Below are 18,766 nucleotides of genomic sequence, written 5' to 3' on the forward strand. Positions count from 1 at the left end.
ATTCGGATTCACAAACGAAGGATGACTCGAAGCGACACCTAATTCTCGCCAAACCCTTATATTTCCACCTCCCAAGTCGGAAACACACGCAACAACTTCATAGCCCGCACTTTGCACTGCTGATATTACTAAATATAAGATTTCCTTAGTCATTTGTGTGTCGAAGTTGTAGTATACAGTTTGTTTCCATGGGGCGTACAACCCGCGAACCAGAATGACCTGTAAAAAAAAAAAAAAAAAAAACTTTCTAAAATCTTGTCATTAAAATGTTGAGTTTCGAGCAATAATTATGGTATTAATACTTGATAATAATCTCATTATGAAATACTAATAAATTTAGTACTTCATCCTGATAACACAGTCTATCGAGATGTGTCTTTCCAAATTTTAATATGCATTTTTCATTCTTAATTATGCTATGTAACACTTTTTCAAGGACTTTAAAGTAGTTTACTTCTATTAGAAAAACTTTAGTCAAAAAATTAACGCTGAGTTTTGGTGAACACACCCTAGCAATTTTATTCATATTTTACCTTATATCTTTTCACATTTCCAACACAGTAAGAATACACACGCGCGCACACGCTAACGCAAGATAGAAAAAGATGAAGATTGCAGCGGAAAAACTCCGCAGTCAATGATGAATGATTTGGATTAATTTGGTGTTATAAGTCCACTTTATGCACAGTAAGGCTAATCGGGACTGGACCTACAGTTTAAAGTGGGATCCTAACCACTATGTGCCTCCACCGGGAATCAAACCAGGGACCACTTGATTGAAAGGTGACGACTCCAGAACTGCGCCATCGGAAAGGCTCTCAATGATGAATGAATGAAAATGATTACTTGCTCATTCGTTATGCTAGAATTTGACTTCTGTTACGTTCTAACATTATATAAATAACTTGTTAATTCTACTTGTAAGTAAAGTAATAAATTATTTACCTGTGCATTCTTGAACGGTCCCATGACAGTGTCACTCTCAGCGTCGTACGCAACTTTGGAGTATATATTTATTTCGTCGAAGCATAATACGCAGCACTTTTGGTGTGGTTGAAGTGATTCTCCATAACTCTTCATAACATCAATAACACTTTTCAGAAGGCCTGGTCTACACTTGAAACTTTTTGTCCAGTGACGCAAAGTGGAAATGCTTGGAAGAGGGATTTTCATATTTTTCCTCATGTAGGTGTAAGCTTTTCTTGACACATGCCTAAGTGCTAATGCACTTACAATATCACTTCTCGACCACCGTTTCGGTCTGCTTTTGTGGCTAAGAAGACATTCGATTTGGTTGGAGGAAAACACTGGTCGAAGAATTTCCCTTACTTTCTTAGACACATTGAAAGCAGATTGCTTTGATTTGTGAAGTTTTACTAACTGTTGCCTCAAACTTTTATTGCTAATTTGTAAATTCTTCACTTTATGTAATAAACGATTGCATTGTTTCTTTACTTTGTTTACTTTCTTAGCACTTTCATCATGTAGTGTCTGCAGTTTCTTTATTTGTTCTTCAGCACATTTTAATTTCTTTGTCAGCGTTTCGAACTCACTATCTTGTTGCAGATTGGATATATTTCCAGTACTCAAAGTCTCTGAATTATGTGCCATGCAAATTCTTTTGCGAGGAGACAACTCTTCAAGTTTTTCCAATGCTCGCTTTCTAATCTGACGTTTATTGGCACGTCCACTTCGATCAATTCTGTCATTTGGCTGTTGCACACTACTACAATTCACCACACAACCAGGCAAATTTAAACTTGGTACAGCGTTTTTATTAAGTTGCGGTCTACAGGCAATGCTCAGCAGTTCTGCTTTTAAGTTCCGTTCGTAATCAGCATCCAGAAAATGCGATGAGCACACTGTCGCTGTTTTGGCGTTAACAGGATCTAACCTCTTACACTTTGAAACCCATATCTTGCACGTAATCGGATCCTTTGGGAACGAAAAGTAGCTTACACCTACAGTATTTCTTGCGTTGTTCGGGCACAAAGCAACTGCACAATTGCACGGCATCTTCCTTAAATGTTATTGTTGTTGCAAAAAAAAAATTCTCCACTATCACACAAGCTACAGAAAAAGGAAAAACAAGGCACTTTCACACTCTCTCGCACAAATGCAGATCCTATAACAAGCGGAAAGGTCAGTGACAGAGTCACCCCTGTCCTGTGAGTGACGTCAGGGTTGGGACCGCCCACGACCCTCTTTTTTCAGCTTCGGGAGGGAAGACTGCGCTACTTTCTCAACTATATATATACTTACTTTGGTTCTACCCACCTTTACGTGATAATAGAACATAGGATCCTTATTTGGGACCCTTCTATGATGGCAACACGAAAGGTTAATGTAACATATAAACAGATTTATAATAAATGTAGTTGCTTGGGAGAATAGAATCCCAATTTTTAAGTGCAATTTAGCTCTTTTCTGCCAATCCAAAGTGACAACACTGGCCTGTTCCGCCACACCTGAAACAGACATGGCCCCCGCAATAACCCCATAACACTTTTTGCCCTAAACCCAAAAAAAGTCTTCCTTTGCATTGTATTCTCATTGCGCGCCCTCTTCTCTTGTTATCCCTTCAGGGTAAACAAAACTGCCTACCTCTCCACTTGTGTCGGCTGCATAAAAAAAATGTCTGCTTGCAATATCTATTCGACGACAGTGTTAACGCATTAAATAACGTTTCAACAACTTTTATTTTTTTTTAAAATTTGGCTGTCACTTGCCACTGCTACTTGCAAAGGAAAATATAGTTGAAAACATTTTTGAAATTATTGTTATAAGAAGGAAACATGAAAGACCAAAAGTGGGTCATACGTTACTGATGATTACATCTTCACTCAATTAAGAACTCAATTGTTCTTGCATTTTAGTCCAGCAATTTCTTGCATAAAACTGATCGCTGCACACGACACGAATCACAAACAAAGCTCTACCGCCACGAACATCGTGCTCTGAGCCATGCTCCCTTGTAGCATCCTGAGCAGGAGGCAAGTTTTCACAGAGAGGGAAGAAGCGAGGGATCCCCGTTCACGATAAAAATACATTCTTCTATTTCCAGTGAAAGTAAAACTACTTTGTAAATATAAGGCATAACTAACATTTTAATTTACATAATTTGGTATGAAGACTTACTTTACAAATAGAGGTTCTTTAGACTTTCTGTTTACGTTATGGTGCTGGGTGAATCGACAAGACGATCTGCACTCTGACCAGAAAACGAAGTCAGAACTACAGTACTCCGTAATTTTGAATTTCACTTACACTTGTCGATGAAAGGAAGGAAAACCTAAGTTTCATACAAAATATGGAGAATGTACAGTGAAATAGAAATATCTCTGCACGAACACAGGCTAATGTTTATAAAAAAAGCTGGTACACCACAAATTTTCAACCCTGGTGGAAATGCAGTGTTGCTGATATTCTGTTCGTCCTAGTGGGTAACACTGCAAAGCTGTCCTCACGAGCACGTTATAAGCATACGTACAGTACTCGTAAGATTAGGCTTCCCCTCATGTACGACCATACGACAGAATGTGAAGAGAAGAGGCCCCAGCAAATGTGCCTCACTCCGTGGAAAGTTCGTATACTGGACAGGGTTAGAATTTTTTTGTAATTATCATAAATGAAAATTCCAAACTTTTGCATTGCGTTACATATGTTTTGACGAAATAAGTAAATACACCTTTAAAAGAGTAATGGCGCGGGTAGGCCCAGTCTCCTGGCCTCATAGGATGCTTCACCACTGACTTTAATGTACATCCATCAGATGTAAGTGTGTTGTTCAGTCTCAGAAATCAGGATTAGTTAGTATAAATATGTTATATTTATCAATTGTGATATCAGATTATAATAATTACTCTTCGTAGTGATGATATGTAAAATGTTTTGTTTTCCAGTTGGTGGTTGAGAAAGATGGACATTCATATTTTGCCACATTGGAAATTAAAAATGTTACTGTTGAGGACGCTGGCAAATATAAAGTAACAGCTAAAAATGAATTAGGAGAAAGTAATGCTACAATTAGTCTTAACTTTGACAGTAAGTATTCCTTCCAGTTCTAAGTTTCCTGTAGTTCTGATGGCTTCTGAGGAGATTAGCTTGACTTCTCTGACAAACTACTCATATTTATAACATTTTGCTCAAGTTCAGCAGCACTGTCTATATCCTTTCCATTTTCACAAAAAAATGTTATGCAGGCTAGCCTACATAATATAAACATTAGCAAGGACAATATACTTCAAATTACAAGGTGGTAAATAATACAGTGTACAAGTCTATTTTTTGAAATGTAAAATTACAGTGGATTGCCATTTTTACTATTAATTAATTCTATTATTAAAATTTATTATTTTAGTTTTATTTTCTGCTGTCATGTTATATGCCCTATTGGTGTCTCAATAAGCAACTCCTACATATTGTTTTTCTTAATTTATTTTGATACCTTTAAATATTTTCGAAGTGTAGGCTTGCTTATTTAGGAATGATAACTTTCATCTTGGCTAGCACACTTTACCTTTTCAGCTAAATAGATTCCAATTTCTATTTTTTTTATCCAATTATTTACTATGCATACACATGTGTCTAGATTCATAGTATGAAAGCATATTTAAAATATTTTCACATGCTAACATTACATAAACAGGCAAATCTGGATATCTAGCATTTTCATGTATATATTTTCTGTAGGAAAAATTAATAAACCTCATCTCCACACTTCACTTTTTTTTTTTATGGTTGACACATAATCAGTGCCTTGAATCTCATTGCCACTACTCATATTTCTACACCAGAGTCTACTCCTTTTACTTTTCAAGTAACTTCCCAATTGTCTTCATGAGATTCCACCAGAAATCAAACGTAAGACTGATGGATGAGATCACTAACCAGTTGGTTATGTGATAGTCTGGGGCAAAATGCTTTCTGTAGTATCTATATCAGTAATATTTCAAGTCTGTGTGATACCAAGGGTCCTGGGTTCTAATCCTGACCTGGCCTGGGTATGGATGTTCTTTGTGAGTGTCCCTTCAAGAATTTTATCATATCATCACTCATTCTCATTGCCATGGTTAGCCAAAATTGGCAGAAAAGCAATGGCAAATAACAAAAATCAAGTCCTTGTAAACTTCATATTGGAAAACAAATTAAAAACTCAATTTTCCTCCATATTAATACATTTTAAATAATCATGCTCTGAGTGTACCTTACTCTAGAATTGGTTAATATGTAAATATTCTCTACAACACATGTTTCACATTTATTAATTGGAAATGTATCTAAATGACAAAGTGTTATGCATTGATTAAATTGATGGGGTCTCCCCGATGGTGTAGTGGTCACGTTGTTGCCTTGTAATCAAGGAGTCCCGGGTTCGATACCTGGTGGAGGCACATGGCACAGTGGTTAGGATTCCACTTTAAACTGTAGGTCCAGTCCCGATTAGCCTTCCTGTGAAAGTGGACTTAAAACAACAAATCAATCAATCATTCAACCAAATGATTAAATTGATGAATTTTCATGTCAAAACCAGATATTCTTCTACTTCAATTAAAAAATAATATAGTTTCCCTTTGTCATCCAAATTCAAACTATATTTAGTTCTATATGTTGCTAAAGCCATAAATATGAATACTACTCTATGAAATGGTCTCTCTGATAGCACAGTGTCCAAAGCTGTCACCTTATAATCAGAGAGTCTCGGGTTCGATTTCCAGGAGGCACACTGTTCAGTAAGTCCAATCCTGATTTATACCGGGCATTTCATACATACTTGAGGGGTTACAAATATTTATTGCAAGTAAAGTATTGAACTTACGTTAATGAAATCATTCCAGAACAAATGAGGAACTCGAACAGTTTTTCTTAACACCTACAAATGTTCAATGTATGCACCACGGGTGAAACAGCATGCACCAACACAATAGTCTACTTCTTGCCACACTCACATCAACATGGGCCTGTCAATAGTGTCTATCACTGCAATGATATGCTCCATTAGGGCTGCGATATCATGCGGCATTGGTGAGATGTCTTTGATGAAACCCCACCAAAAGAAGTTACAGGGTGTAAGGTCCAGTGATCTTGGGGATTTGCACAAAACACTGTGAGTTATGTGGGTGATTTGAGTGTCACCTAGCAGCAGGGATATGAACTCTCAGCTTAACGAAACATTCATGCACAAACTGTTTGCTTTCCTATCATGTTCATGCATGCCGTGTCACCCGTGGTGCATACATTGAACATTTGTAGGTGTTAAAGAAAAACTGTTTGGGTTCCTCGTTCATTCTGGACTGGTTTCATTAATGAAATTTCAATAGTTTACTTGAAATAAATTTTTGTAACCCTCAATTATTTATGAAACACCTGGTACATCTGAACATAAATTGGTCTTAAAAACAAATTTGAAAGTTTAAATTATCCTTTGAAAATATTTTTTTTTGACAGTGTAGTGTCTTTTTTTATTATTTATTTATGATAGATCTCAAAGTGGAAACTAGCATGTGGGGATAGTAGACAGTGTTGCTGACTTATTGCCAAATTAGGAACTAACAGCAACATTAGTGCTGGGAGTTCATAGCTGTAGTTGTAGCAGATTATAAAACCAGGATTGGTATAACTTCAAATTCCTGATGGGTGTTTTAATTTTTCTTGAAATTTTGAGAGACAAGATTAAATTACATTAGAATAGTTTGTTAATTATTGGTTGAATGTTTGTAAATCTAATTAATATAAATAAGAATTTAAAAGTATTATTCTGAAAATATAGTAAGTAATTTGTTGAAAATCTGAATTTTTTAACTGCATATATTGTTATTTTCAAGAGGTAAATTTTGTAGAATATAAACTGTCTAGGTAAACATCAGCCAAAGTAAGGAATCAGCATGACAGTTTAGTTTCCATAATTGGGATCAAAATAATTCCAAACATGTATTTTGTTACACATAAGAAAGTCAAAAAGCAAGTAATTGAGGAAACAACATTCATCATTGCGATCAATGCAACATGCAATGCATTATTTTAGTAGTCTAAATCATTTGGTGATATCTGTACGTGGACGTTTCTTTGTGTTCATTCTTTCATCATCAGAGTCAATGAAATTTACTAGGGAGGCAAAAAAAAAAAAAAATAAGTAGACAAAATTAAAATGTAAATTGTCTGTACATTTGCATTGCAACATGACTTGACTATTTCTGAACACTGAAATTTTGAGTGTAGTAAACTACTCATGTGATTCAAGATTACTTTAAGATGAAAATTACCATTTTGCTAGAATTAATTCTGAATGTTGAGGTGTTTCTAATCAGTCTTGAGTTGCAACAAATTACAACTATGCTTGCTTTTTATGCATATGCTTGGGGCAAAATAAATAATGATTTTACTCATTTGTTTTGTATCTTGTTTGTAATTGTAGAAAAAAATTCAGCTTTTTTGTTGTTGTTAGGTATCCTGATTTCAAACCATAGTGAATTTGAACAGTTGAATTTGAATTTTGACATAGAAATCATATTAAGTCAGTATATTTCCCTGAACTTGTGTATGAATTAAGGGAAAAGGAAAGGAGAGGACTTTTGCTACACTCTTGGATAATTTGATCCCAACAACTAAGAGACAGGCCACCTACGCTTTTTAATTTCATTGCATTTGTTTTAATTGCCTGGCTGTGTGATAAGGATTTTAAATACATACCTTACATCTCTGGTGAAGCACACAGGAAAGTGCTTATTTGCTTTTCTGAAATATAGGAGTTGGAAGCAACCATGCAAGATGCACACCAGAATTATAGATAGAATGTTTGAATTCACTCTTGGGCAAATATAATAAATTTTAATTCCTTTATAATAATTTTAAATAATGCTGTAGTTGAGAAGCACTTGTGGTATCTTTCGTACAGTGGCAATTAATATACATTTTCACACATTTTTAATTTCTTGGCAGTAATTTTATACAATGCTGTTCTATGGGGGAACAAAAAAAAAATCAAATAATATTAAAATTCTATGTAAGGTTCCCACTCCCACATTTAAACATTTACACTATATGAGCCATTCAACCAGATGGCCTTTTTTAAAAAAAGAGGACAAATATGTACTTTTTCTAATAAATATAATGCCATGTAAAACGAGAGTCCATATGTAAGTTATACAATTAAATGCATTGTTTACAATGAAATTAGTTCTTTATTAGATGCTGTTACTGAGAACATTTACATATTTATATTGTGCACATTTTATAATTTTATATTATCTCAAGGCAAGAATAATAAGGATAAATATCCCTCTATGATAGCTTGAATAGAAGAATCATTTTGAGTATGATTGTACCCAAAATAATCATGAAATTACTGTTTGATTTATTACCTTGTTTTCTAATATTTTAAATTGAACTTCTAGTCTGATGTATGTAATTCCAACATCACCATAAAGTTGTAAAGGATGTTCATTAAACAAATATATGACAAAATTGTCCTTATATTTGCAATCCTCTTATGTTTTAATGTTTTGTGTACGAATTTTGAAACATACATAAAGTTAGCCTTTGGTGTCAATTTTATTATTGAATTTAAAATCATTCTTTTAATTGATTAAAGAATCATTGTTTGAAGTTACGAAACATAAACCTGATTTAAACTTAAATGAATTAAAGAAGAAAATACTCTTTAATGTTGCTAGTTATGATTGAATGAAATGATACAGTGGATGATTAAGGAAATACATAACATAATGTTAGGGTCATTAGTACGTTTATTTCCTTCAGATCCTTTACAAAACAGCACTATTGTTGGTCATGTGTGATTTAAGTTTCTCTGTTTAACAACTTGCTAGCAAATGTTTTTGCAGTATATATTGCTTTCAATGATGTTAATAAATTGCAAAGTCAAATAAAGTAGAATAATGCTAATTGTTAAATTTCATTAAGTAGCTACTTTAGCTACAAACCCACTCACAAAAATGCTATATATTTTTTTAAAAAATATGTACATCTTGTAGCAATGCTTCCTGAAACAATATGGAAATGGTGCAAGATTATTTTGTACTTGCAATACATCTTATCTGGTATATAGAAGAAATGAACTAGAATGTTTACGTGAAATAATTTTGTTCATACAAATTGTCAGAGCAGTTGAGTTTTTATGCTTGCTATTCTTTCCTACTAAAGTTTTTTATAACAATATGAAAGTGATAGTTATGAATGTAGTATATATGTGTAGTCATAAATTATAAAGAATAGAATGAATATTTTCTTATTGATATACAATGCTGTTAGAAGAGAAAAATTGAGATTTTTCTTCCAACTTTGGTAAGTATATTGAATAGGTAATTTTGAAGTTATACCAATCAAGCTCTTTAATCTAGTGGAGAAGTCTTGCTTACATATACATATATTGTCCTTTTTTCCTGGAATACCTTGCTTACTTTCCTTACTTCTTTTCTAAGCTATCTCCTTTCTTTTACAATTTAACACTGCACTTACATAGACATAGTGCATTATCACTCTTACAAAAGCCTAATACTACCATTAACATTTTACTCATCATATCCAAGGAATCATTGAGACAACTACAATATCACATTATTTCAGAATTGTTTTCAGTCACTTTTGCTTTAGAAAAAAAAATACGTAATGAATTTTAAAAGGTTATGATCTTAGTCTAAATTTACAACAAAATATAAAGAATATAAATTTATATACGAAATTTTGCAAAATAATAATTTTATTTTAAAAAGTAACTATATTGCTAATTTCGAGATTCAGTTTTAATAATATCTTGCAGAAACTCACAATATAGTATTATCAATCACCAAAAGGTGTAGATATGATTTTAAATGGCGCAATAAGTTTTTGCAATGAATATTAAAAGATACATACAGATAATAACTTACTTCTATTACCAGGCAAATGAAGCAACTATTTCAGTTAATGATATGAAAATAATTTTAGTTCCACTAAAAGAATCTAAAACTAGCAGGAATGTAACTTAATTTTCATGATGCTAATTTTATTACTGAGTTTTTGTCATCTGAAAGGAATATGGCATTTTGTTGTACTTGGTAAACCATAAAATTGCAAGCTACTGTGAATGATTCTGCTTTTTAAGCTTTAATTCTCAAGCAGAACTAACAGCTGCATATGAAAGTGCTTTCTTTGTTGTGATGTTTTGATTGCAGTCTAACAGTAACAGGAATGTTGAAAATGTAACATATTTTATTTTGTTATTATATTTTTATTTATTATCTGTAAAACAAATTAAGTGTAATTTGCAAATAATAAAATTCATAATAATAAGAATGTTTTGATTGCATTGTTTGAATGATATAACAGTGTCATGACATCATTTGTGTATTAGTAATAAACAGTAAAATAAATTTCTCAACACATGCACTCAAAATGTTTAGTTAAACTTTTTAAATCTATAGTGCAGTGTGTTGAAAATTGTTTTATGCTGGTAGTTGCATTTCAGCAGTCATGAAGCAGCATTGAAGAATCTTTTTTTTGTGCTGTATACTAAAATAAAAGCCTGGTGTAGCCTGTGTTTATGATTAATAGTTTTTTTCTAATTAAGTCAATTGGATTAAAATGTTTTTGCTCTTGTATTAAAGAGTTGTTAATTATATAAACATTGTTAATTTCTAAATATAAGGAGTTAACATAGCACAGAACATAAAAACACAGGTTACAGGTTTATTGTACACCATTAACAAAAATTAATATACTTTCACTGACATGTTTTTCAATTTCAGTACTACAATTCTCTTTTCTAAGTACATCACTCTTCCCTGGGCTGGTGTCTGTTTATTTATTTTTTCCTGCAGCTTTACAGACTGGTTCATTTACACACTTCTTTCTTCTTCTTTTTACAGGGCAAGATTTACTCTTTCCTGTCATAATATGTACTCTTTTTACAGAGTTTTCAGAAACACTGTCTTGTCCTTGGAAATTCACTTCTTTCTTACTCTTTTTTTTGATTTGAAAAAATCTTGTTTCATTTCCTCTTATCTTCTGTACCAATATATGGCCATTGCGTATGATTACAAGACTGGATGTATTCTGTGAATTACTTACTGATAATATGAATTTTATAGTTCTACTTATTTTCAAAATTAGTTCAAATTACTGGTCAGTCTTTTGATCATATGGTGGCACAATTTTTCCTCCTCTTTAAGCCATCTATTAGTTGAATTACTAATATAAATAGCCGGGTTTAGGTTCATTTCTTAATATAGGTGATGAAGCACCAGTACCTGCTGATGGCATAAAACCAACATTTACGGAACGACCAGTAATTAGGCAGTCAGAAGATGGAGGGAAAATTACATTTGAATGTCGACTGGTGGGTGATCCAAAACCCACAGTTACATGGTAAGTATATTATGTTTTATAAAACAATTATCTAATTATACTGACACCACAACCAAGGTGGATTGATTAATCAGGTGATGTTTTTGAAAGAAATAATTTATAGAATAATGTACATAAGGATTTTGTAGATATTAGAATCACTTTTGGTGAAAGTACATTAATCTTGTAATCATTGAATGGTATTTATTAGGCTCTAAGAAAGGAAAATAAAGGAAACAAAATGTATGTACTGATGGGGTGAAGCTCATACGAAAGGAAATGTAGTATGTAAACTGTAAACACACTTAAATTTACTTTGATTTAAAATTCAATAATTTTTATAGGCAAAAATATCAACCATTTTGTGTAGAATAATATACAAAATACTAATCATGTTAAACTGTAAATAGTGTAATTATCATTAAACATGACAGCTGATATTTTGCAAACTATCAATAAATAAATTGCCAAAATTAGCTACAAATATTATATAGTGCATCCAGAAAGCTTTTTTCTCGGAAGAAAAGTTACTGAAATTATTATAGTTTCATTAACACATTCAACAAATATTTCCATAGTAGGCTCATACTGTATTGTATACACATATATTCAGTATCAGAAACAGAGAAATGTATATTTACATATAATTTTTTATTTGCTTTAATCAAACTGTTCAAATATGTATTTTACAGAACCATATACCAGAAAAAACCTTTTTGTAAAAAAAACTAAATCTATATGTATGGTACCAAAATCCATACAAGCAATTTTAAGCATGTTTTTTTTAAGAAAATAAAAAAAATCGATTTAAATTTAAAAAAATCTGATTTAAATAAAAAAATTATCAAAAATGATTTTTAAATAAAAATCATGATTTTTATCCACCCTGGCCACAACTAAAATGTTTGTTGAGGTGCATTGTTTAAATGTTTAAAAAATTGCAATATCAAATACAAAGTGATTATATAATACTACAAATACATGTTATGTAGTATAAACCAGTGAGATGTTTCTGCGATGATGCACTCACAAACATTTATCAAAATTTTATTAGATATTTGCTGCTCAATTTTTCATGCAAGAGCATAGTGAAATAAAGTTATACATTTTAGCCTAGATATGCTTCATTAACAAAATAATACACGAGTAGATCCAATAAACAGATATATAGCATGAAGAAGAAGAGTGATTTGAATGAAGTTAGATAATAAATACAGAAACAACATTGTATAAAGAAAAAATATATTTTGAAATTGTTTGGTGTGTTATAATGTGAGGTGTCTTCTGGGGACTCATTAAAAAAGAAAGAAAACCTGCTGAGGGCCAGGGCCTGCCAAGTGGCCTTTTCACTGGGTCCCATCACCACTTTCCAAACTGGATCAATGCTGATATTCTGGGGACTCCCACTGTGAATCAAACCCAGGACCACTTGCATCAAAGGCTACATGGGACAACTCTTCCTATAATTCAGAAAGAGATGATGTACGAGGGTTGTTCCAAAAGTTCATGGATTGAGATCAGTATTCGGAGTCCGAGTCAGTACGAGGGTTGATGTGAGTTTCCTTTTTGAAATAGCGCCCTTCACACTCTATACACCTATTCCAGTGATGCAATAGCTTCTCAAACACATGTTGCAGACCATTTCCTGAGAGTCTGTGTAAGGTAGTGGATGTGACAGCTTTCACTTCCTGGTCCATGCTAAACTTCCTTCCACGTAGCTCTTTCTTAAGTGTTGTAAATGACCAGAAATTGCACGGTGTGAGGTCTGGGATGTATGGAGGATGGTCTATAGACTGCCCACCAATTTTCTCCAAAGCCGTACCATATGTGGCTTAGCGTGATCCTGCAGGAGAAACTATTCTTCATGAAGCAGTTCAGTGAACGTGCCACCCATCTTGCACAGACACAAGACATTTTCAGGTGTTTCATGAGATCTTGCTACACCAACATTCAGTTTAACTGCCAATTCATGAATCGATAAACGTCTATCTTCTTTCAACAATGTCTCTGCTTTCACAGTGTTCTCATCGTTCACTGATGTTGATGGACGCCCACTTCTCACCTTTCCTGCACATTGCGTTTACCTTCTTTAAAATACTTCCACCACTTGAATACAGCCAATCTGCCCATTGCTTCATCACCGTAAGCTTCTTTGATCATCTCAAACGTTTCCTGGCCACTTTTGTGTAACTTCACACAAATTCAATAGCGATCCTTTGTCCGGTAATTATCAGTATATAATTCTCATCCGCCATTGTAATACACTCTGCAGTTCGACTTTTATAGTGAGCAAACAAACAACAGCTATGCATTGGTTCACTCGCACATTAACAAAGCACACCACAGGCTATCTTCACGTGCAACAATCACAGATTTGGCTTACACAGAATTTGTGCAGTGTTGCCAATCCACGAACTTTCGGAACCTGCCTCGTATGTGTGTGTGCGCTTCTGCATGCAAGGTATTGTCTTGAAAAGTGCAAACATGTTGACATATAGTGTCTTTACCTGTGACTGAGCTACAATTTGGTCATATTTATTGATATATAAAGTAGGATTTGACAGATATGAAATTCTTACTGTGAAGTATAGATATAAAATTTACCATTAATGATAACCAATACTCTACTGACCCAATATATAATTTAGAATGTTCCAAGATGTTCCTGAGCTCATGTCTTAATTAGTAATGGGTCTTGGGTTCGAATCCTGGCCTGGACATGGATGTTTGTGAGTGTCCATTCATGAATTTCATCATATCATCACTCATCCCCATCTTCGCAAATTAGCCAAAAATGGCACAAAAAGGTGAAGTAAAATAAAGCAAATCAATCGATCTTAATTAGTACATGTAACCATGTGATAGTTTACAAGCGAACTCCATACTTGAAATTTCCCTTATGAAACCAGAATATATGAATGTATTAATAATTAATTTAATTAATTAATTTCTGTTAATAAAACTAACAAAATGGAAGCATTTTGCACTAAGTTAAAACTTGCTTTTTGAAATTTTAAGATTTTACTGATCTATTGATACACTAGTGTTCCTATAATGATGAATACTGATAGGGTACAGATTAATCTGTCCCACCCTAATATAAAGTGAAAGAGGAAAAGTGGGAAGAACTGGAAAGGGAAGACAAATGTTTAGGAGACAATATGAAATGAACATATTCTGCTTAGGTTTGAAGAGGAAAAATGTTTGCAGACTTTTGTGTCTGTGCTCATATGGGGTTGGGGGGCAAGGCACTTTCTGCCCCACAAATTTATACTTTATGCATAAAATATTGTTTGGCAACCTTGCCCTTCAAATTTACATGAAGTTGATGATTATGATGCTGTGTGTGTGTGGTGAAGAGAAGGGGGATAAGACAGATTGAGGAATGGGGAGTGAGTATTATCAGTGGACAGAATGGAAGGAGTCCTGTTTGGTTTTACCAGAGGGTATGTGTGTTTTGCACTCATGGCCATTATGCAGGCTCATTATCACCATTTTCATAGTGAGGTATCAGTGGAAAGGGGTAATATATGAATAATTGGTACCTGGAATCAATTGTTGAAGGAAGTGTTATTGCTGGGGACATGAACAATTTTCATATAAACACATGAAAATTGGTCACAATCTGAAAATCACTATTAAAATTTATGTATAAAAAGTGCATAAAATTACAATTAAAATTTTGTATACATTTCCAAGATTATACGTGAAATCATGTTTACTCATAAGTAGCTATTCCACTATATCCTCATCACTTTTTAGTGAAAACTCAAAATATTCCTCCTCTGTAGTCTGAATATTGATGCATATTAACAACACTCATGTTGCCTTTTGCAGTGACCAAAACCATCCGATTCATTTACAGTTATAGTACTGAGTATTGTTACCTGTATATTTATAAAAATGCTTTTGTTCAACAAGAGAAACCCTAAAATTACATCTCAAGAAAATTTAAATTGTTATTCTGGAACTCATTTTCATGGAACTGTATAATAGAAGAAATGAAATTAATTGTTTATGCAAAAGTGTACTGTGATACAACCAGAAAACCTTTGTGAAACATTCATAAGTGAATGAGGAGCAGTTGAATAAGTGTGGTGATGCCAGTCTCAAGAAAAAAAATATAGAACTAGGTTACTGAAACAATTGTCAAATTACATGACATTAATGGAAAATGAGTAAATTAATAGATTAAACCAACACTAGAAGAAATTGATATATCAGATGTAAGGACATTACGTGTATGCCACTGATTCACATCATGATCAGTCAGTTGCAATAATGTTGGAAAAAGAGTAAGATTAGCCGAATTTTTACAAATGAATGCCTAACTTGAACTGGTTACTGATGTTGAAAAATCTTGTGAATGGTGTTGTGACCATGCACATGCCACATGACATTAGATTTTTTTTTTAAAATTTATCTAAATAATTAACACTCTTTCATGTAACAATACATCATCACTAAGTTTATGGTCAATTTTATGTATAATAGAATCAAATATTTAAATTTATTACATGATAAGAAATACTGTAAATGCTAACAAATTTAATCCATGTAGTGTAATATTTTTATAAGTGCAATAGCCAATGAACTGTCTTGCACATAATGCTTGTTTTTGTTTTAAGGTACCATGGGAGCAAAGTGTTAAAAGAAGGGGGTAGATTTAACATGTCATTAGAGCAGGATCAAAAGCTCTACTACTTGGCTCGACTAGAAATTAGCAGTGTTGAAACAAGTGATGGAGGAGAGTACAAAGCTATAGCAAAGAACAAACATGGGGAAGGAACAGCTACAATCAACCTGAATTTTGAAGGAGGAGGAAAGCCAAAGTAAGCTATTTTTCTTCCTTTACCACAATATAATTAATTGATATCTGCATTATCACCTAACATCCTGAAGATTAGTGACAGTGTGCAATAAAAATTAATGCAAATAAAAATGACTGAAATTGTCACCTAATATTGTTTAGGTAAATAATCTAAAAGTATTTGTAACAAAAATTGGCATAAACTGATATTAAATTTTGGCTGATACTGATAAAGCATCAATATAAAATTTACCGATACCGATAATCGATATTCTACCAATCCAATATAAGATTCTAAATGGTCTTTGGAGAATGTGAATGGTTCATTGACCTTCATAATAAATGTATGTTATAAGATGACTCCAATGCAAAAGAAGCTGCATATTTACACATTCACTTTTAAAGAAAGTAGGGAATGGAGATTGTGTGTATATCCATAAAATTTATAACAAAATGGCAAAATATTGTATCAAATTATAAAATATAATATATTGGATCGATAAGATTATTGGTAATTTTACAAATAAACCAATACACCCACAATCTGGCTGATTGATTAATCTACCCCATCCCTAAACCAAAATACTGGGGCACTTCTAAATGTTTGCAACTTTCAAAATTATACTTGCCCATGCTGCTTTCATTCTTATATTGGAAAGTACACAGTTAGTGATGTTACTAATAAGATGGGTAATTAAACTGCACTTTACATTCTTTGAAATTTGGAGATACAGACTATCTTGCATAGGCTTACAGAAGAATCATATTTGCCTGTTTTAATATGTATATACTGACTAGGGTGCAACAACTACTGATCAGGAATTCCTTGAATTAATGAAGAGTAATAAGCATTTAGTATTAAACTTAATTCTGTCTGGTTATTTGTACACAAACAATCAAATGGAAATTCATTTATAAACATTATTCAGGCTCCTTCATATATACATAACAGCTGTCCTTGAGGACTGAGGAAGATAATGGGAAACTGCACTCTTTTGATTTTGCAATCTTACTACTTTGGTAAATTCTAATCTTGCCGAGTTTAGTCTTTCAGTATATAGCAAACTAGTCTCTGCAATCTTTCCTAACCCTCTTTGTATTTTTTCAATGTTTCTTTATTATCTTTACCTTTGAAATGTGTGTTCTACATTAGTAGTTGGTAACATACTAATTATTATTAATCAATCAATCAAATCAGATGTTAGAAATTAGCACACCACAAATCTTTGGGAAACTTCTCTAGTCCAACAATCTTTTAATGATTCCACAAAATAAATAAATAAATAAAAATAAACCCACAACTCACATTTTGAGACTGTCATGTGTAGAATGCAAGAAAAGGAATAACATCACATATGCACAGCTGTAAAGTTGCCATACTGCAATGTACCAGGGCTCTTAGATTTGAACTCCAGATGAAGCATATGTGTTCTCATATCCATTTTTGTCACTCCATTCATAATCACTGTTTCAGTTAACCTAAATTGAGAGAAAAGTGATATAAAAACAACTAAACAACAATTAAATAATAATCACTTCAATTTTTGATCTCATTTATGGTCATTAATTTGTATATAATTTTATAATGTGGGAATTTAAGATTGAAATTGTGTAACTTACTCTGCAACAAGTTACAAATATTTAATAGTGGAGCTGTACTGGTTTGAAGTTACAATACAAGAGTACTGAAAGTTATCAGAGACATTACTTGACATCTACTCAAAATAAGGGGATAATCTGTGTAGACTTTCGAATTCTTTGACTTAGGTTTGGAAAATTTGGGCAACGATTTTTTAATTAAACTTGAATTTTACTCAGAATTTTTATTTGAAGTTTACTGTTTGTTGTCAGTGTACATACAAATTATTTAGTAGTGATGGGCAATTAAACAACAAATAGTGATTATCAACTGATAATTGCATATCTAATTTTTTGCAGATACTTTTGTTGCTAAAATATATCTTTAGGAAGCTAATTTTTACCCACCATCTATGGTTTTCTGTTGTTTTTTTTTTTTTTGTTCATGATGTTTCTGCACTACTAATGAGTGCCTTCCTCACCCATTCTGCATCCAATTAGGGTGAATGTGTGTTTTTTTTACCAAAATGTTAGAATTTAATCACTCACTTGCAGACATATGCACACACATTAAAACCAAGTAAATTTAAAAAGGATAATCTTCACAGAGTTATGTGCTGATTATCTTGCTGAATGAATCCTTTTCATGATATGCTAGACTGTTCTAGCATGCTCTGAATTCAGACAAAGTAAGTTGAAGCATATTGATGGTGAAAGTGATGGTTGGATTAAGGTTGTTGAGAGGGGAATTAAAAGAAAGTTGTACAAATGAAGCAATATTTGGCACATTTGCATGGCATGCCTCAACAGTCTGCCATAGCATGATAAGGATTCATTCTGCATAACATACCTAATACAGGATCAACTAAATGAACTTTAATTAGGTTAAGTAATACAGTACCTCTTGTTTACTTAATTAAACATGAAAAACTATGTACATTTTCTGTGTGTTTAGTTTTCATGCTTCTATTGATTTCTGTGGCCTCTGTTACTATCCTTGAGGAAAAATTTAGAAGCACAGGAAAAGTATTATTTAAA

The 18,766-nt window shown here is 32.8% G+C and overlaps 1 protein-coding gene across 16 annotated transcripts in view; it reads left to right on the top strand.

The window, feature by feature from the left end:
• Positions 1-18,766, top strand: part of bt (projectin protein bent) — a 486,238-nt gene that overhangs the window by 78,834 nt on the left and 388,638 nt on the right. For 9 of the 16 annotated variants that reach the window (XM_083117398.1, XM_083117403.1, XM_083117397.1 and 6 more), the window contains exons 5-7: positions 3,903-4,044; positions 11,208-11,361; positions 15,969-16,172. In XM_083117398.1, the coding sequence (XP_082973524.1) occupies positions 3,903-4,044; positions 11,208-11,361; positions 15,969-16,172 (500 nt within the window). The remainder of the gene's footprint in view (positions 1-3,902; positions 4,045-11,207; positions 11,362-15,968; positions 16,173-18,766) is intronic. The other 7 variants (XM_083117410.1, XM_083117409.1, XM_083117407.1 and 4 more) reach the window with 2 other exon arrangements.

Source organism: Lepisma saccharinum, chromosome 2 (genome assembly GCF_977018435.1).
Source record: "Lepisma saccharinum chromosome 2, izLepSacc3.1, whole genome shotgun sequence".
NCBI classification, from domain to species: Eukaryota; Metazoa; Arthropoda; class Insecta; order Zygentoma; family Lepismatidae; genus Lepisma; species Lepisma saccharinum.